A 20,570-nucleotide genomic window follows, 5' to 3' on the forward strand; every position below is an offset into this window, starting at 1 on the left:
GAGAGACATTGGATTACATATTGGGGAGAGAGGAGTATTGAATTCTACCAGTAGATTAATAATGTTTTGACCTAAATACAAGAATGGATGTAGGTTCCTAGGCCAGAAAGGAAGAACTAATTGGCCCAACAGTGGGACTGAAGAGTCAAGGGGAATAGGCTGGACACTGCGCAGGCAGCACTGTAAGGCTGATACCTCCATGATGAGGCGAGCATTGGGAACCCTTTCTCAAGTCCTCTTCTCTGAACCAAGGAAGGAGACCCAATCTGCTTTTTTTTTCCTTTTTTTTCCAATCTGCTTTTAACTTCAGTCTTTTGCTCAGTGCTTGAACCCAAAGTCTTTGCTGAAATATATAGGTAGTTTTCCTCTTTGAAAGAGGATATCTCTGAGCGGTGTGTTGAAAAGAATATTGCCAAAGACATACAGGGTGAGATGCTGGTCTCAAGGGCATGGTCCTTGTCATTTCCTCTGTGGATGATCATCCTAGTGGTGAAAGGCCTGGATGCTTCATTTTGGGAGGTTTCATAGCTTGTATACTTATATATGGTGTGTGTATGTGTGTTTTAATTAGAGGAAATATTGAGAGTTTTAAATAAGCTTTTGAGATAACTATGTATAGAAATAATAGATATAGAACTCACTGCTGTGGAGTCTCTGTTTTACTCTCTGGGATCTGCTTCTGTGGGGGGAATCTGGATGCATTCCACAAGCCTCATGCTGTATTGATCAAAGTAATGTGGTTCTGTCATGTTAAATCCACGCTAGTCCCAGGAAACCAATTTGGTAGGTGTTCTCCTTAGCCACTCTTAAGTTGTGTGATTAAAACAGTGATTCTTGAAGTCAGAAACATGACACCTTGCCTTTGATTTAGGAGTCTGAAGAACAATATTTTTCTATAGTGGAAGCCTAGTTTAAAATCCTCATTTGTCTTTGTAGCATTATCAGGTATCCAGCAGATGTCACTATTACAGTCCATGTTCAGCTTTTTGGCTTTACTGAGCAGTGTTTGCAGAAAGGCTCAATTCAGAGGCAATGCTTTATCAACGGTCTAATGGCAGTTTCTATTAGTTTGCTGCTATGTATAGTGCTAAATCATGTGCCCAGCCTGAGTATTTTTAGTCAAAGTACTTTATCTATAAGTATAAGATGCAGGGATTTCCTGGCTATATGTTTCATTTCTCACCTATAGGAAATGCAAATATTTAAACAAATAATTGTACTTTATTTTTTAACCATTAATTATTCTTATGTATTCTACCTTTAATATAAAAATAGGACTTAGATCCTCACACATCATTTCTATTCTTACCAAATGTGTAGAGTTTTCTTCCCCACACTAACCAGTTCTCCTACAGTTCAGTTCAATTCCAACACTGTCTACCTCAAGTTAGCTTCAAATTATACAAGTTAGGGGCCTACTCCTACAGGACTGCCCCAACTTCAGATACCAGTTGCAACTCCCAAGTTTTCCTATTTCTAATGGACAGGCTGTAAATAGAGAGTTCCCAAGACCCTTCTCTTCAAGTTCAATAATTTGCTAGAAGGATTCAGAGAACTCAGGAAAGCAGTTCACTTAGTATTCCTGGATTATTATAAAGGGTGCAACCGAGGAACAGACAAGCGGAAGAGATTTATAGGGCAAGGTCTTAGAAGAGGAGGCACCGCCTCCTCTTTTCACCTTCATGCGTTTGCCGACCCAGAAGTTCACCAAACCTGGTCAAATAGGGGTTTTAGTGGAGGCTCTGTTACCTAGGCAAAACTGATCAAGTCGTTGCCTGTTGATGATTGATCTGATCTCAAGCCCTGTGCCCTCCTCGAAGTCTGGGGTCCGGCTAAGATTTCCAACCCTTTAATGACATTGTTGGTTCTCTGACAACCAGCACACCCATCCCCCAAGAGTCTCCGCCTTAGCACAGACTCAGATGTGGATGAAAGGGGCTTATCGTGATGAACAAAGGACACCCTTCTGGGCTCTATCACTCAAAAATCCTAGAGTTTTAGAAACTTGAGCCAGAAATGGGTACGAAGACCAGATTTTTATTTCCTATTGTAGTAAAACATGACAGGTAATTTCTAGTGAGTCTTTCAAAATGCTTTGACCTCATTCATAACTATATACTCTATAATTTAACTTCAGATGTTCTAATGAAACATCAATGAATGCCCTCCAACTGTTTCATATAAGCTGTATTCAAGACGATAAGGAAACATCTGTACTCTTGTCTTGAAGAAAGACCCATACTTGAATGTGGGAGCTGGTATTCGCTAGGGTTAAAGGCTAAAATTGTCTTAAAGAACAAAGAAGAGTTCTCTCTAACGTAAGCATTCCAAGGCAAGAAGTTCAGACTGTAGAACATCTCTGTTCCACCGAGTCATTGGTCTCAGGCATTCTAATCAGTGGCATGATTGAAGGTGGGTGGTGGGGAGTTCAATCCAGCAGTAATGGGAAAAAAAGCCTTGAAGGAGGCATGCTCCCTTCTATAAGGAAAGCCCAGAAATGGCCCACCTCATTCTGCCTGTTCCTTTGTTAAGAATTTAGTTACATGGCCTAACTGCAAGGAAGGCTTGGACATTTGTTTGTATGCCCAGGACAGCGGGGTGGAGATGGATGTGGGTGGACTAGTGGTTTCTACCACAGTGCTGGTAAGTTTATTGGTTTGATCGGCAATGACCAAGCATGATTCTTGATGTCCTTTTCAGGAGGTGCACTCAGTGTACAGGATATTAGCTGGGATTTTGAATATTGGAAACATTGAATTTGCAGCTATTTCCTCTCAGCATCAAACTGATAAAAGTGAGGTGCCCAATGCAGAAGCCTTGGAAAATGGTAATTATTTGATTCCTGTGCATTGTGTTGCCAAAGTACATGTTTCTTTTACTTGGGTAGTTTTTCAAGACTCGAAGATATAATGTGCTGGTCCTTAACTGGCTCTGGATGTTCTCAGTAACCAGTATTTCCCAGAGAATATCTTCCAGAACATCAGTGTTCATTTCATAAGTGGCGAGTACATAGATGTTCTTCTGAAAAGTCCATGGCAGGTAACTTTGGGCAGTGATTCTCACCAGTGGCTGCTTTTAAAAATCATCTACAAATTTTTGAAAAAGATATGAGAGGTTGGACCTCACTCTGAATTCACTGAATCAGCATCTGGAGGGGATAACACATGCACCTATTTATTTTAAAATTTCCACAAGTAATAATAGTGGCACAACGAATAAGATTCCAGAGTTAGGAAAAAACCTCTTATTTTAACAAACAGCTCTTGTGTTAAACTGTAGCATTTAACTATGCTAATATGCTTTGTGATTTTCTGAGAACAGACTATACCCTCCAACAACCACTCCAATTAATTTGGTCAAAGACCACCTCCTTCCATATTTTTTTCATCTAACCCATGTAAAGAGCTTTCAAAACAGTTTGGGAGGCACTGCATCAGTCTAGGTGTTTCTTGGGGTTCAGGGCCCCACATGTTTATCCTTGGCTCTGAAGTTCTGAAGATACAGCCTGGCACATGGCTGATGCTGAATGAATGCTGGCTAACTGGCTGGCTGGCTGGACAGATAGATGTCTACCTTCTCCAACATTATCCTCACCCTCTCTTCTAGCTGCCTCGGTTCTCTGCATCAGCCCTGAAGAGCTCCAGGAGGCTCTCACCTCACACTGTGTGGTCACCCGGGGCGAGACCATCATCCGCGCCAACACTGTGGACAGGGCCTCAGACGTCAGAGATGCCATGTCCAAAGCCCTGTATGGGAGGCTTTTCAGCTGGATCGTAAATCGCATCAATACACTCCTGCAGCCAGACAAAAACATATGGCAAGTTCCCCTGACGAGCAGAGACCTTGAAGAGAGCTGTCATTGACCCCAGTGTCCCTAGAATTTCCAAGAGGAAGCATTTGGTCTTCTCTTGGGTTTTCTTTAATGAAGATCTCAGGACATCTCCTTTAAAAGATGGTGTATTTACACCTGAGAGGCTCATGATTACAGAGCCACTGTAGTATGGTATTTAAAAGAACAAGCTTAGCTGGGAGCTGGGCAAACTGGGTTTGCATCCAGACTCCATAGCTTCATCTGTGCATATCCTAAGTCATAGTTTCCTCATCTGTAAAATGAGAATAATCTCCTCCCACTACTGCTGTTTTTATTTTTTTTTTATTTTTTTTTTATTTTATTTTATGTTTATTATTTTTTTTTTTTTTCTTACATGCGTTCCCAAACATGAACCCCCCTCCCACCTCCCTCCCCACAACATCTCTCTGGGTCATCCCCATGCACCTGCCCCAAGCAACTGCTGTTTTTAGAATCAACTGAGACGTTTCATGAGAAGTGTTAAAGCACAGAAATCTCACAGTATCGCTACTTCTACAGCTGTATCTGTGCTAAGCATTAGTGTTTTCTAGATTGTGGAGGAACTGACAGTATCAAATTCTAGAGTCTTCTTCCAACTAAGCCTTGTGGGTGAGAAAGCAGAAGAATAAATGAGCAGCAGTTCCAGCCCCTTCAAATAGAGTGGTTCCTCTTTAATCTCTCCATAGATGGAGCTTCTGAGGAAAATTTGAAATTTTGCTGCTTAAAATAAGAGAAATTGGAAGTACTGTTGAAAGATTCAGGAAACCAACTGTTTAACACACAGACTGTTTCTTTCTGAAAGGTGGCAGGATGCCATTTTCCCTGAGTAGCTACATGTGTTGATAAAAATGTAGGCAGGAATATTCTCACTGCCCTGAGACTGCTGTTTCCTTCTCTAAAAAGTTTTATTTTTCTCTCTCATGCAGTACTGCAGACAATGGTATGAATGTGGGGATCTTGGACATTTTTGGATTCGAAAACTTTCAGAGAAATTCATTTGAGCAGCTCTGCATAAACATCGCCAATGAGCAAATTCAATACTATTTCAATCAGCATGTTTTTGCTCTCGAGCAGGTAACAGTGAACTCTGAAGGCACTGGACCTGGTGGGGAACGTGCCTGCAGGCTGCCCAGAGTTCAAAGCAGAAACCTTGTTAGTGAGGTTAACAGGTCAAAGACTCCAAAGAAAAACCACTGATGAGGCAGTCCTGTCAAAATAACTCGACAATCGAAATGTAGTTTGGTAAAAAGAGGTCTCGATTTCTGTGGAAAGGTACATTTCCTCCCTCGAGTGAAGCTGGTGACAAGCCAATTATTTAAATGCTGTTTCCAAACTGATTCATATGCATTGCCCAAAATGCTGCATTCTCTCCTGCTTTATTTAACTAAAAATATTTGTGATCATGTCCAAAATGATACAGGATGATCCGGAACTCAGGATAAGGTTCTTGGTTTCCTTAACTCCCTCACTGACCGTATGACTCCCCTGTCTCCTGCATATTAGACCCCACCAGAAGTGGATTGGTATCTTCAGGGAGGAGTAAGATACGTTCTTGGTTTTCTCAAAATGGAAATCTTACCCCTCTGAGTCTAATGGCAAATAAAACAGGATGTAAAGCTAGTGGACCCAAAGTCTGGGGCCCTTATCCTCCACCTCAACTCGAGCCCAACCCCAAGACTCTCCTGTATGAAGAGAGTATATAGTTGTTAAAAACTAAACATTCTGACCAAACTCCTTGTTTTAATGCAAGAGCAAAGGACACGTTAAACTGCTAGGTTAGATTAAGACAAAGTCCTGGACTAACAGCACTGGTGTTGGTTTTATCATGGAAACTGGACAAATCCACAGTGCACTCCTCCCCCACCCATCTTGTACAAAACTAACCTTGTTTCAATCCAGTTTGCTTCCATTTATTTTTCCAGGAAATCTGGATTTCTTTTTAGTTTTTTTTAGTTCAAGATGATTCCTTTGCAGAAGACAGAAATCTGCTTTCCTCCTGGTTTCAAATATACTTGTCACCAGAATAAAAAAAAAATTCAGCTTCCCTTCCTTTCTACATCAGCTTCTCAATTTGAGTTACCAAGTGCATGTCTTGAGAGACAGAGAGAAAGAGAGAGCCAAGGTTCTGTTGCCAACCTTACCGCCTGCCATAGGCGCCCTGTAGGTCAGTCTTTAATCCTGAGCTTCAACAGTGCTGGATGCAGAAAAGCCTTGTCCTACTTACATAAAACACACCCTGTTCAGTGTTGCCAGACAGAGAAAGTGCATGCAGCCTGGTGGTCCCTAGGCCAGTATTGGGCTGGAGCGATTCACAACCCATTTCCTTCCAGATGGAGTATCAGAACGAGGGCATTGACGCTACACCCGTGAAGTATGAGGACAATCGCCCCCTCTTGGATATGTTCCTCCAGAAACCCCTGGGACTGCTTGCACTTTTGGATGAGGAAAGTCGGTTTCCTCAGGCAACGGACCAGACTCTAGTTGGTAGGTACCTTTTAGAAAAGGCATACATATGTGCAGAAGAGAACTTGGCTATTTGGCTCATATCATCAGATGGTTTATGGAATCCTTCCTGTGTATTTTGGGTGCCTGGTGATTGTGAAAATAGAGACTCTGCTTTTAATAAATTGAAATAGTCAGAACACATCCTGGTAGGATTTGTGTGTTAAAGCAAACCTATCACCATCTCTCAAACTCTCCTCACTTTCCTGTTTCTGTAAAGCGAAATACCTTTACCCTATGTCGGTATCACCTTTACACCTTCCGTTCCCCTTATTCTGTTCCCCTTATTTTCCATGACCAACACTTGATACCCCTCCTTTCTCATGCCCTACTCTCATATCTCCACCTGGACTCCCAGCCACCTTTAGTACTTTGTATAGAAGCCCTGCTGATGTTCTGGCTTGCTGGCTCATATTTTATGCTGGACATCCCACCTAATATAGGTTTTGTAAAGCCGCCTGTTCATTAAGTTACCGTTATGTGTGGAGTGATGGTGGAGCACCTCCTTCTGGCGTTCGGAGTTCTCTGCACTCACCCCCATGCCTCTCCACCTCCTCCTCCTCTGTCACCCTTCAGTGTTGCTGTGACCCCGTCGCTCACTTTGTGAGATCGTTGGGCAGCAAAGTCCGACCCCTGCTTCCCTTTACTGCTTAGCACAGTTCCTCACACAGAGTAGGCCATCCCTGACCACAGCAGCAAAATTATCTGGAGAGGGGTGGAGAGGAAGTTTCAAGCCTTTTTCCCAGATGGAAAATTGATTTGTGGGACAGATTCACTTCTAGGAGTTGAGACTGTCACCTTTGAGTGACTTCCTTTCAGCTGTAAAATTGTCACAAGTTGTCAAGAGGAATATAAACCAGGAATATTTGCCTTCCATGGAGTATCTTCATGGTTCTAAAGCTAATGGGTTGGTTTTCTGGTGTCATCAGTGTTTATTCTTGGAGTTCTCAGAGCAGAACATGATATCATCAAGATCAGCTTGACACAAGAGACAACATGAAACAGCTAGATGAGAAATTGAATGTAAACGCCCATCATGTGGGGGGTGGGGTGGGGATCTTTCTCCATCACTGCACAAATAAGAATAATATCCGGCTACTCTGATGTTCCCTATTCTGAGTCATCGTGGTTTGAGGAGCATATTTTTATCTAAAGGATGAAAGAGTTCACACTGTAACTTTTAAACATGAAAATCCACACAGATAAATTTGAAGATAATCTTCGATGCAAGTACTTCTGGAGGCCCAAAGGAGTGGAGCTGTGTTTTGGCATTCAGCATTACGCTGGAAAGGTGAGTATTACCCCTGAATTCTGACAAGGAACAAGTGTCCACAGTACTCTGTTTGTGGCACTCATGAAATTGCTTGCAGATTTCTTTCTCCTTTTAATTCTTCTTGAATACCTAATCATAATTCTTAAACCTTCTCAGTGGTATTGCTCATGGAAAGTAGCCCCTGGCAAAAAAGCAATTTCTCGCTGGGGTGGCCCACAGAGCTGCCATCTGCTTCTCACCTGAGGTTTGGCCTAGAAGTGACAGCTCTCCAGAGAGAAAACATGATAGCTTTTGCAGCATTTAGTGGTGAATGCTCACATTCGAAAGTAATTTGGAGATGTGTAGGCAACGAAGGAGGGTTAATATCACAGTGGGGCTCAATTTTTAGCACTTTGTAGCACAAACATATGTCTACAGGGCACCAAAAATGTCTAGATAAAAAGGGGAAAAGATTCACTTCATCATCCAGATGTTAAGATTTTACAACATTAACTGAAATTTCCACTTTTCATCCATTATTCCTCAGTCTCAATTTCAAGTTCCTGAAGCAGGTTAGAGAGTGATTCAGGAAATCCCCTCCTTCTGTAGCCAGCAATTCATTGCTCATGTTACTCTCTAAGGAGCCGTGTGAATTATGGCTAATTGGTTCCGGCAGAGTCTGCTGAGGTCCTGGGCCCAGAAAATGGGTAGGAGTTCAATAAAAGGCATTTTGGATTATTTTGTTGATTTAAGACTTGCTGAAATTATTTTTCACATTCATATCATGGCATGGAAATTAATTTTACCTGACTGAATGTTGTTTGAAAGGCAATTTAATGTAAGTGAAGAGATTGTTTCTGTCTTCACATAATACATGACAGTATCTATCTTGGATCTTGGCTGGAAATTGCAATCCAGTTTTCCCTCCTAAAAACTGTATTTACCCTAGTGTTGGAGGCTGACTGCATAAGACATCCACCCTGATCCCCGGTCCCCATTCTTCTCCGCTGTCTGCCTTCCATTCTTGTCCCCTTCTTTGCACCTCTCTTCCCATCTCTGTCCTTTTACACCTATTTTCTAACTACCACTCTTCGTCCCTCTTGTCCTTTCTTGATTTTAAAAGGAAAAAGAAAGGATCCTTTTCCTTCTGGGCTCTGTGTCCTTTCTTGAATTCATTTCTTTGGAGCATTCCTTAAAAAGTCTCTGATCTAAATGTCCTCTGCCCAGAACCCCTGAGCCACCTCTCAGGTGCCACAAGTACCTTGGGAAGCAGAGAGGGTGAAATGTGTATGAGCGTGGAGCCAGTCTGCCCGGGTTGGGATGCCGGCCCACCCTGGTGACATGTGTGACCGTGGCCACGTGATTCAGCCTCTCCCTAAGTCTCTGTTTGCCCACAGTGAAATGGAGGCGATAGCAGTGTTAACCTCATCAGATGGATGCTTCTCATATTGTGAGTGGCCAACATAATAATTCTGAAGTGATGTATCTTTGATAGGACTCTCTTCATCAAAGAACAGTTGAACAAGGAGTTAAGATAAACTGGCCTCTCAAAAATTTCAATTCTCCCCCTTATCTGGTGGCCTGGGTTTAAAAGCTTAGGTATGTAAAGATGAATTCTATACAGAGATCGATTAATGACTGACCTCAGGCAATGCCAGTGTTGCCTGGCAACACTGTGATGGGGACAGTATTGGCTCGCTTGTGATTTGCTCTTTACGTTGCAGGTATTATATGATGCTTCTGGGGTTCTTGAGAAAAACAGAGACACTCTTCCTGCTGATGTGGTGGTCATACTGAGGGCATCAGAAAACCAGCTTCTCCAGCAACTCTTCTCAATCCCTTTGACTAAAACAGGTACTGGAGGGACTTCCCTGGTGGTCCAGTGGTTGGGACTCCATAATTCCACTGGTCAGGGAGCTAAGATCCGTCATGCAATGTGGCATGACCGCAAAGAATAAATTAAAAAAATTTTAAAGACAACAATCAACAACAACAACAAAAAAAAAACTGGGTACTTGTAACGTCTCTGACAGCCCTAGGCCTGCCTCCTGCTTCTACAATCCTTGCTGGGGTTTTCCAGTTCATGTCTAAATACTACCAGGGCTGTGCTACTAACATTTTGAAATTTGAGCAGGGATAAGTCTATTCACCTAAGTTCAAAAAAAGGAAAGTGATTATGTCTTTTGCATCTAATTGCACAGCATCAGCCTATATATACATGTGTGTACACACACACACACACTTTTCATAACACCAGCTTTTAGACTTCTCATTTTCTCTGCCTGATTGCTTTCATTCTTCCCTTTAGAGACGTGTATGTTGGGACCCTCCTGGTGGTGCAGTGGTTAGGACTCCATGCTTCTACTGCAGCGGGCACGGGTTTGATCCCTGGCTAGGGAACTATCATCCTGCAAGCCACATTGTGTGGTCAATAAAAAAAATAAAAATAAAAACATGTATTATTATGCACTCAGTCACTCAGTCATGTCCAACTCTTTGCGACCCCATGGACCAGAGCCCTCTAGGCTCCCTTGTCCATGGACTTCTCCAGGCAAGAATACTGGAGTGGGTTGTCATGCCCTCCTCCAGGGGATCTTCCTGACACAGGAATCGAACCTATGTCTCTAATGTCTCCTGCATTGGCAGGCAGATTCTTTACCACTAGCTCCACCAGGGAAGCCCATAGTTTACATTATCATAAATAAGTGTTAGTCAGTCAGTCGTGCCCAACTCTTTGTGACCCCATGGACTGCAGCCCACCAGGCTCCTCTGTCCATGAGATTTTCCGGGCAAGGATATTTGCTTCTCCAGGGGATCTTCCCAACCCAGGGATCGAACCCAGGTCTCCTGCGCTGCAGGCAGCTTCTTTACCGACTGAGCTACAAGGGAAGCCCACAGCTCATGCTAAATGCTTTAGGATGGTCTTGGTTTACCTAGAATTATTGAGAAGATTGTTTCTATTTATGTATGATTTCAAGTAATGGGACTGGGGCCAATCAGAGTCGTCCAGTCAGGCAGTCCTCAAAAGTCACCTGGTCCAGCTTCCCACTTAGTTGTCCGCTGAGCCCGCCACTGTTTCTAACCAACCTGGAGCAGGTGTGTCACTGGCCTGTATCCACAGCCTTTGTCTCCTTAGAGTCAGCTTCTGTGTAGTTGTTAAGTCGGTCCTCATGCAGGATTAGGAGGGCCAAAAGATGGACCTTCCTAGTCTTTGCTGTTTTACCCAATGGGTTCTAACTGGGTCAGGCGCCTTTGATTTATCTGGGATTCTGCTGCTGCTGGCTGGGCAACAGACTTGAGTTTCCCATAGCTCTCCTCTCAAGGGCCTTATGTTTTTGAGGCTATGTCTGGAAACAGCTACTTTTTAAAAAGGAGGCAGAGAAACCTCTTTATCATTGTTCATCATTTCTTTTTCTTTTCATGTCCCTTGTCTGATCATTGGCAGTGTGTCTAGCTTGGAGCCTATGCAAGCTAAAAGAGCGTGGTTGCCAGGTCTGAATTTTAGCAACATGCACAGGAATGAATAGCTTACTTAAGAAAAAAGTCACGGTCTACACCTTTGTTTCATCTTTACTTTGAAACCAGCTTTTAACTTTTTTTAAACATGCTCCCTTAAGAATAGTAGAGTGCCCCTCCAAAGGCTGACCTCCACCTTCTTCTCCAGACCTCCCTTGGAAACAGCCAGGGTTCAGTTTTATTATCAACTTCTGAGAGAGGGGGCAGCTGTGGGCAGAGCTGGGGCTCCCTCACCAGAGACTCAGGTGTATACTCACTAGGTGACTCTGTGCAGAGTCAAAGAGGCAGCCATTTTTTAATAGGAGACATCCTATTTGAAATAAAATATATCCAAGTGACTTGTTAGCTAGCATTTATACCCTCCTGTATATAAGAATAATGACTTCTCAAATCTGTTGACAATTTTGAAATTTCTAATTTTTCCATCATTGGCAAAATAAAAACAAGTTCAAGTCTTGGCCACTGGGTGGCGCTGTGCCAGAAGTCATGCTCTGCAGCAGCCACTGCTGCCCATGATGGCCTAAAAGCTGGGGAGGAACAAAAACAAAGAGATACCCTCTGCTTCTTACTTATGCTTTTCTCTGGAAGAACTTTCCTCCTGTCTTATAACTTCTGAATCTTGCCTTGAAACTGCACCCTACACCACCTGGAGGAAACAAAAGTGAGAACTGAGACGAGAACAAGCATGTTTTCCTGACAAGCTTCCTTGTATTCTTTTTTTTTTTTTCTTGTATTCTTGAGTTGTATATTATGCATAATAATTTCTTTCAAAATCCTTAGCTTTTCTTTTCTCCACATTTTGAGTATAATTATGAAAACTTTAATAAGCACGATTCTATTTTCTTTTTCTGAAATTATTCGTGGAAAAAATACCTTCAATCAACAAACATTCATTGAAGAGTTGCTAATAAATAAGGCACTGTATAGGCAGTAAATTGGAATATAATGTGGCTTTGCCCTAAAAGCAACTGGGACTTTCTTTTACTTTCACTTTCTACCTAGAATTGAGCACTAATTTATGTCATTATGACAATATTTGCCTTCAAACCTCAGTTTTAAAGAGATTGTGTATCCTCTGTTGAAGGTCTGAACATTAATTAAGCTTCTAAAGTTTAAAAGTGTAACATTCTATATTTTTTGGTTTTACTATATTATACCTCTTGAAAGTGGAAAAACCTTATTGGACAGAAAAGATTATATTGTGTTTGCTAAAAATGCAAATATTTCCAGCACATACCCTTTAGGAAGGGCAGTGTGGCTGTCCATCTCAGCAGTGGGGCTAGAAGTGAGATCCCACACATCCTAGCATTTATCAAGAGAATATATATGTGTTAGTCATTCAGTCGTGTCCGACTCTTTGAACCCCACGGACTGTAGCTCACCAGGCTCCTCTATTCATGGAATTCTCCAGGCAGGAATACTAGAGTGGGTTGCTATTCCCTCCTCCAGAGGATCTTCCTGACCCAGGAATCAAATCTGAGTTCCTCACACTGTAGGCCGATTCTTTACTGATGGAGCTGCTGCTGCTAAGTCGCTTCACTCGTGTCCGACTCTGTGTGACCCCCATAGATGGCAGCCCACCAGGCTCCCCTGTCCCTGGGATTCTCCAGGCAAGAACACTGGAGTGGGTTGCCATTTCCTTCTTCAATGCATGAAAGTGAAAAGGGAAAGTGAAGTCACTCAGTTGTGTCCAACTAGTAGCGACCCCATGGACTGCAGCCCACCAGGCTCCTCTGTCCATGGGATTTTCCAGGCAAGAGTACTGGAGTGGGGTGCCATCGCCTTCTCTGACTGATGGAGCTACCATGGAGCTTCTCTTGCAAGAAAATATGCTTATATTTTCAGTTCGTGAGAAACTATTTTCTTGGTCATTTAAATTTTTATTTATCCTGCTTGAAACACTTAAAAGGGGGCATTAGTTCAATAAGCATAGATATTATGGGCAGTTACTTTATGAATTTCTTTTAGGGAAAGAACTACAGAGAGGAAGGAGAAAGGTCAAAGATTGGAAGCCTTGGAGGCTATTAACCCCAAACTTTAAAAAGAGGTCCAGCGTTGTTTGGCTTCTCAGTTTCAAGAAGAGAGACTGCCAAGGGGAGTTTGGCAATACTCTAGTTCCTGGTCTTGGTGGTGACTACATGGCTATTGGCTTATAATATTCATTATGCTGTATGTTTATATTTTGGATACTTTTTTACACATGCAATCTATTTCATAATAATACTTGTTTCCCCTAAAGGATAGAGAAAGTGACAGTGAAGTCACTCAGTCATGTCCAACCCTTTGGGACCCTGTGGACTATAGCCTACCAGGCTTCTCCATCCATGGGATTCTCCAGGGGATCTTCCCAACCCAGGGATTGAACCTGAATTTCCTGCATTGGAGGCAGACACTTTAACCTCTAAGCCAAGAGATGGCATCTTAAAATGCCTCCTCTCCAGGACTGCTGGATGGGTGACAATCCCTTCATTAGTGCGTTTGGAACAGAAGTATCAGCACTTGGTTTAATCTCTTATCAAGGTTAAGAGGATTAACCTCTGGGTGTGTTTGTGTAAAACTATAATATAAAATCAGAGAGAGTACTCCAGTTGGCATTTTCCTCTCTCCTGTACCTACCTTCCTATTCACTGAAAAGGTTAGAAAGCGTGAAACATGAGATCATGAGGTTCAGGGTCCTCAGCTTCTCCCAGGTTGCTGCAGCGCCCTTCCCAGCAGCTGTTTCTGTGGGTACCCAGCTGTGTCTGGTGGTGGAATCACCTCTGCCTGATGGGTGCCTTCTCGTTCTGAGATGCCCAGTGAGCATCAGATAAACAGACAGCTGTAGTCAGTAAGGATCCTCTCTTTTCTCCTCTTTGCTTTTGCAACCACTCTTTGGCCACTTCAGACATGATGAAATTTTCTTTGTAATCCTTCCTTTTGATAAGAAATTCTCTGAAGACTTAATATGTGAAAATTTGTTGTGGCAGCAACACTGCTTTCCAACCCTTCAGCTGGGACTTTTCAAACTAATGATCCAGGTAGAAAAACATTAAAAGGAAAGATGTTATAACATGGTTTCATGGCCTATTTTCCTGTTTGGGGAATATTCCACTTGCTACAAGTAAACTAGAGAAAAGTTCAAAAGGCTCAGGGGAGGAAAGAGAAGAGGAAGTTTCAAAAAGAACTTGAAAAATCCATTTCTGTCTTTGAATCATGAATTTTGATTTCCAAATGGGAGTTTGGGGTTTTTAAAGAATTAGGAACTTTGGAGAAGCTAGGGAAAAAAAAAAAAAAAAACGAGCAAAACTGGAGAGTTGTTCTCTGAGCCTCAGAATCTGGTTTTGCTTCAAAATCTGGAACTGAGTTTTGTTTCTACTGCTGCCTTCTCTCTGAGGATTCTGAGGTTTCCTCTCTTGGAATTTGCAAGTAAAAATCAATGGTAAATTCTATCTTGACTTCATTGGCTCCCCTTATAATTTGGAGAGGGGACAAGACGAGACCCCACATTGTATCTGCAAAGCTCTGTAATACCCTGCTGAAGTCCTTGCTGTGAATTGCCTGATCCTGATTCTGTAACTCCCCAAATTAATAGCATTAAGCTATTAAGGGGATGCCTTTTTATAACCATCTCTCAGAGTTTTCTTTTTCCACTTCTGGCTCTTTTTCCATTCTGGCAGTTCAGCGTATGAGTCTGGCAAGATGAGCTGACTCTAAGTGACAAAGTTCCAAGTCACAGACATGGACAGTGCTTGGCTCTTCCTGAAATGGAGGAAGGCATGAATAAGCCAACCCTGTTAGGGAGCCCTGGTGACTCATTTCCTCCTCCTGCAGAGACCTGCCTTTTTCTTCTAATTTGGGAGTGCATCTTAGTCAACTGATAATATATATTTATCATCTTTCTAATAGATATGGTGCTATGCATAGGTGCTTTTTAGAAGAAATAAAAGAAAATCCCAGCCAGAATAGGCTAACAGGGAAAGAGTGCTAAATCCTAAAATGTATAATGGATGCACAACATCCTATATGTTTCAATAAATGGGGGGCATATAAGCACTGTATCAATACAGGTAAAAATAGAAGAAAAGTCATGGCAATATCATGAGTCAGAGTGGGGAAGGAGTTCTCTTAACTAAGAAAGGCTTCTTGGAAGAGATTTTTTTTTCCCTAATAGACTAGAGAAAATGGAACAGTCTGGTGTAATGAGGCATTCTGCACCAGGCTGTACAGCCTTGGAAATGAGAGGGAGGTGGCAGTGGGTGTGAATAAGTGAACAGGACAAAGAAGAAAGGACTCAGGGCAGAGAGAGAAGTGAAGTGAAGTGAAAGTTGCTCAGTTGTGTCCAGGCCAGAATACTGGAGTGGGTAGCTGTTCCCTTCTCCAGGGGATCTTCCCAACCCTGGGATCGAACCCACGTCTCCCTCGTTGCAGGTGAATTCTTTACCAGCTGAGCCAACAGGGAAGCGGAAGCAAATGGAAGAACAATAGTGGGCTCCTGATGTTGATCTGAAATGCTCAGGGTAGGGGGCAAGGTGGACTTCTGCCGGGACAGCTTTAGGGTGAGAAAGGAAAACTTAAATAGGGTGTTAAAGACTAATTACAGAGAACCAGGGTGCCCCAAGGAGTCTATGTGGAGCTCTATGTGAATAGATGCTCAATAAATACTTTCACATTCTACGTTTAGATCTAGCATGAGTTATTTTTTATATAAGGTGTGAAATAGAGCTTCTTTTTTTTTTTATAAGTATGTCTAGTTATTCCAAAACCATTTATTGAAATGACTGTCTTCTCCACTGATTGCTTTTACATTTGTCAAAAACCAATTGGTTACATGTGTGTGGGTCTGTTTCATTGCTGTGTGTGTCTAACTCATGGATACCACAATGTCTTCACTCATAGCTTTACAGTAAATCTTAGGAGCACATAGTGCGATTGCCTCAGATTTATTCTTCTTTTTCAAAAAATTTTGGCTATTCCAGTTTGTTTGTCTTTACTTGTAAACTTTAAAAATAGCTTGTCTATATGCATAGGAAGGCCTACTGGGATTCTGATTGCCGTTGTGTGAAATCTATGGGTCAATTCAGGAAGAATTTTTATGTTTACTACATTGAGTCTTTTAATCTATGAACACACCATGTCTGTTGATTTGGATTTTCTTTGATTTCTTTAATTAGTATTTTGTTTTCACATACAGGTCTTGTACAGGTTTTGTTAGATTTATACCTCAGTATTTCAGTTTTGGGAACTAGTATTGTTCTATTCTACCATAGGTTTTTGTGGATTGACCTTGTCGTAAACAACCTTGCTAAACTCACTTGTTAGTTCTAGGAGTTTTGTTTGATTTTGTTTTTGCAGATTTCTTGGGGTTTTCTACTTAGATAGTCATGTTATCTGTTAATGAGAACCCTTTTCTATTTTTCTTTCCACTCTTACACCATTCATTTCTTTTTCTTGCCTCATTTGACTGGCTGTGACTTTCAGCATATAGCTAGATGGAAGTGGTGAGAGGAAACGTCTTGCTTTGTTCCAGATCTTGGGGTAGAGCACCCACTCTTTCACCGTTAAGTGTGGTGTTGGCTGTAGTTGTTATGTAGGCGCCCTTTCGCTTGCTATCCCCTCTGTGTGGAAGATTTTCCCCAAGACATACCCATGGCTGCTGTTTCACTTTCTTCAGGTCTTTTCTCAAAATCTGCTTTCCCTGGCTACCTTGGTAAAAAAATTTCAACCTGCTGAATACTTATAAATCCATTTCCTGTTCACCTTTTTCCTTAGCACTTATCACTACCTAACTTACTATATATAATTTACTTGTTTATTGTCTATCTTCCTCCAGTATAAAGCAAGTTTCCAGATGGCAGAAATTTTGTCTGATTTGTCCATTACTGTCTCCTCAAAGTTTTAGCAATACCTAGTATATGGTAGCCACTCTCTGTGTATTTGCTGAGTAAACGAATGGATGGTTGAACCAAATCTACCCCTCCACCTGCCTCTGTCCTCATTTTGTTTTCCTGCTAATCTAAGTGACTGAACCATCCTGACTCTCATCACAGGTGACTCTCTGCTTGCCTCTTCATTCCTTTCCTCACCTTCACGAGGGCTTTCATCCTGCAATTATTCCCCTCTCTTCTGCATCAGCTATTTATTCCTCTTGATGTGGTCATCCTCATCAACATAGTATCTTCTGTCCTTTTGACTGCTTGTTATGGGTTGAATTGTGTCTCCCTCCCCAAAAATATGTATGTCGAAATCCAAACTCCTAGTTCATCAGGCTGTGACTCTGTTTGGAAATAGGGCCCTTGCAGAAACAATCGAGGTAAAATGGAGCCACTGAGATGGGCCCTATGCCAGTGTGACTGGTGTCCTTAGTAAACGGGAAAACTTGGACAGAGTCACCCAGAGAAAGCCAGGTGAAGATGAAGTCAGAGAGCAAGGTGGTGCCTCTACAGCCCCTCTCACCTGCATCTGCTAACCAAACTCTGCTTCTGCTCTCTCCTCACCCAGCCTGACAGCTAAACAGCAGTCTTTCTAGGAATAGAAATTTGATCATGTCACCACCCATGGCTCCTCATCACACCTAAAATAAAATCCAGACTCCTTTCCTTACCTGAAACTCTTAACGTAATGTCCGCATCTTCTTGAACTCTTCCCCTCCCTCTCTGCCTTCATTCTGTTCCCCAGACAGTCCAAGCCTTTTCCTGACTCAGCACCAGCTGCTCACTCTGCCTGGGATATTCTCTGCCCAGATCTTTACAGATCTATCCTTGTGATCCAGAATTTAGCTTAAACGTCACTAGCAAAGAGAGGCCTTCTCAGTCTACCCAGTGGATGATAGCCCCGTGCTTCCCCACTCACTCTGTCATGATGCCCCCTTTAGCTGTCTCCATCAGGAGCTGACATAATCTTGTCTGTCTCTCTTCTGTGACCTGCCCCCTACCCTCCTTTCCTAATGCGTAGTGAGTCCTAGTAAATATGTGTCAAATAACTCACTAACTGCTGCACAGTAGAAAATCTAAAGGTAAAATCCAATTCTTGGCTTCTAATCTGTGCTAGTTTCCTAGGGCTGACATAATGGGGCACCACAGACAGAAAGAGACATAACGCTACTGTCTCACAATTATGGAGGGAGAAGTTCCCGATCAAGATGTGTGCAGGCTTGGCTTCTCCTGAGACCTCGCTCTTTGGTTTGTAGTTTGCTGCCTTCTCAGGGTTCTCATGTGGTCACGCCTGGGTCTGTGTGTACCTGGTCTGTGTCCTCTTCTTATAAGGATGACAGTCATCTTGCATTGAGACCCACCTGTATGACTTCATTTGCCCTGAATCACCTTTTAAAGGTTCTATGTCCAAAGGTGGTCACCTTCTGAGGGACTGAGCGTTAGGACTTGAACATATGAATTCAGTGGCGGGGAGGGGGCTACAATTTAGCCCATAGTGCATCACCAATTGGAGAAGGCACTGGCAACCCACTCCAGTACTCTTGCCTGGAAAATCCCATGGACAGAGGAGCCTGGTGGGCTGCAGTCTATGGGGTCACACAGAGTCGGACATGACTGAAGCGACTTAGCAGCAGCAGCAGCAGCAGGATCATTAATTGTTACAGGAGCTATTCCATATGAGCCCCTTACCAGGGGGCATGTGAGTCCACCACTTTTTCCTACAAAGCCCAGGGACAATTCTGTTTAACCAGAGAGAGTTTACAGCCTCATCCAGTCAGAGAAAGAGAGCTCTGCCCGCTCTCCTTTCCTTCCTCCCTCGTCCCGCACCAGAGCAGCCAGTCCAGAGCAGAAGTATGGTAGACAGGCCTCCTTCAAGTCTTGGAGGTACCTATCCAGCCTGGAGGGAAAGGGGCAGTGGGGAAAAAAGCTTTGACTTGAGGTGATTTTAAAGGTCAAAAACAAATAAGAAGGAATCTTCAAATCCAAAACTAATCTCTAATAACAGAAAATCTGTGAAGTGGGGCTAAAATATAGTTAAGGGAGCTGCCATCCTCACAGAAAGGAGAGGTAACAGCATGGATGGGGAAGTAACAGGGAAAAGTGGAGCTGTTTCTTGTTTATCCCCAATAAACTGAAACCCCTGGGTGTAAGTTTCTGAGGATAGGATTTTGTCCATTTAGTAGGCTCCTCTTTCTAGCTCCTGGAGAGGTGCCCGGCACATAGGAGATGCTCGGGAGAGTCTGTCCAGGCAGGGAGTGCACTTTGAGAACGGATTTCCCTCATGGTCCTGAGAGCATTTGAAACACTCAGAAATGTGTGTGAGTCATCCTGATTTATGGTGCTGATAGGGAGCCCACCAGCGTGAGAGATTTGTTTTAACAAGTTGTGAAATTCAGAGCTCCATCTCGAGCTCTGGATTTGGAATCGGGAGAGACAAGTGTGATGCCCTGTTAGGACTCAGGTTCTAGAGAAGTGCAGATAGACTTGTAGTTACATCCAGCATCTGAGACTGATTGCCAGCCCCTTTCCTTATGTGGAGTGGGCAGGGTAGGGCTTTCCCAGAAGCAAGCAGCACACTCATGCTTAAAGCACAGACTGTACTTTGCTGGGAAGCACGAGATCCATGTTTTCTCTTAGAAACCTCACTGCCCTGGGGGCTCTGGGTGCGTGTGAAGTCACACTCCCATCTATTGCTGCCGCAGCCGGCTGGAGAACAGAAGGCCTCTGCTGTCGGGGGCCATGAGGAACAGTGTCCCCTTCTGCCCTTTACAGAGGGTCCTGGCAGCAGCTGAACCATCCCAGGAGAGACTTCACACCTTCCCACATCCCCCTTTGTTAATGGTTTTCAGCCCTTGTCTAGAAGAAGCACTAGTTGTCTTTGTTAGACTTGTTGAGGACAAAATGGGTGTGTGATATGGTTGTGGGAGGGAGAGAGCATCTCTTGAAAGTCTTTTGTTTTTCTTTTCCCTGAATGCCTTCAGGTTTTGAGTTGTATTCTCCAAGCACTGTTTTTGTTTTTGCTTGTTTATTTGTCTTTTTGTTCACATGTAAGCAGCTTAAAATTTTCTTTCCTTTTAAAAAGTCTACCTGCAGTTTGTTCTACCCCATTAGCTGCGCGGAGAAGGCAATGGCACCCCACTCCAGTACTCTTGCCTGGAAAATCCCATGGACGGAGGAGCCTGGTGGGCTGCAGTCCATGGGGTTGCTAGGAGTCGGACACGACTGAGCGACTTCACTTTCACTTTTCACTTTCATGCCTTGGAGAAGGAAATGGCAATCCACTCCAGTATTCTTGTCTGGAGAATCCCAGGGACGGTGGAGCCTGGTGGGCTGCCATCTCTGGGGTCGCACAGAGCTGGACACACTGAAGCGGCTTAGCAGCAGCAGCAGCAGCAGCTGTGATAAAGTAACAAGCCATGGATTGTAAGTCAGGAGACAAGCTGAGCTCCACCTGAGTTGGTACTTTGCATCCAGTGGGTTTAATTCAGTTCTCTGAACAAACTTCCCATCTGCAAAGCGAAAGCTTTGCATGAAGAACCCC

General features: G+C 43.1%; 1 protein-coding gene across 1 annotated transcript in view; it reads left to right on the forward strand.

Annotated features, from left to right (window-relative positions):
- The window catches only part of MYO3B (myosin IIIB), a 454,205-nt gene that overhangs the window by 217,626 nt on the left and 216,009 nt on the right, over window positions 1–20,570 (forward strand). The window contains 6 exon segments of the mRNA XM_018066782.1: window positions 2,701–2,827; window positions 3,607–3,817; window positions 4,777–4,924; window positions 6,181–6,334; window positions 7,555–7,643; window positions 9,329–9,458. Coding sequence (XP_017922271.1) covers window positions 2,701–2,827; window positions 3,607–3,817; window positions 4,777–4,924; window positions 6,181–6,334; window positions 7,555–7,643; window positions 9,329–9,458 — 859 coding nt within the window.

The sequence above is a fragment of the Capra hircus genome, chromosome 2 (assembly GCF_001704415.2).
Source record: "Capra hircus breed San Clemente chromosome 2, ASM170441v1, whole genome shotgun sequence".
Taxonomy (NCBI): domain Eukaryota; kingdom Metazoa; phylum Chordata; class Mammalia; order Artiodactyla; family Bovidae; genus Capra; species Capra hircus.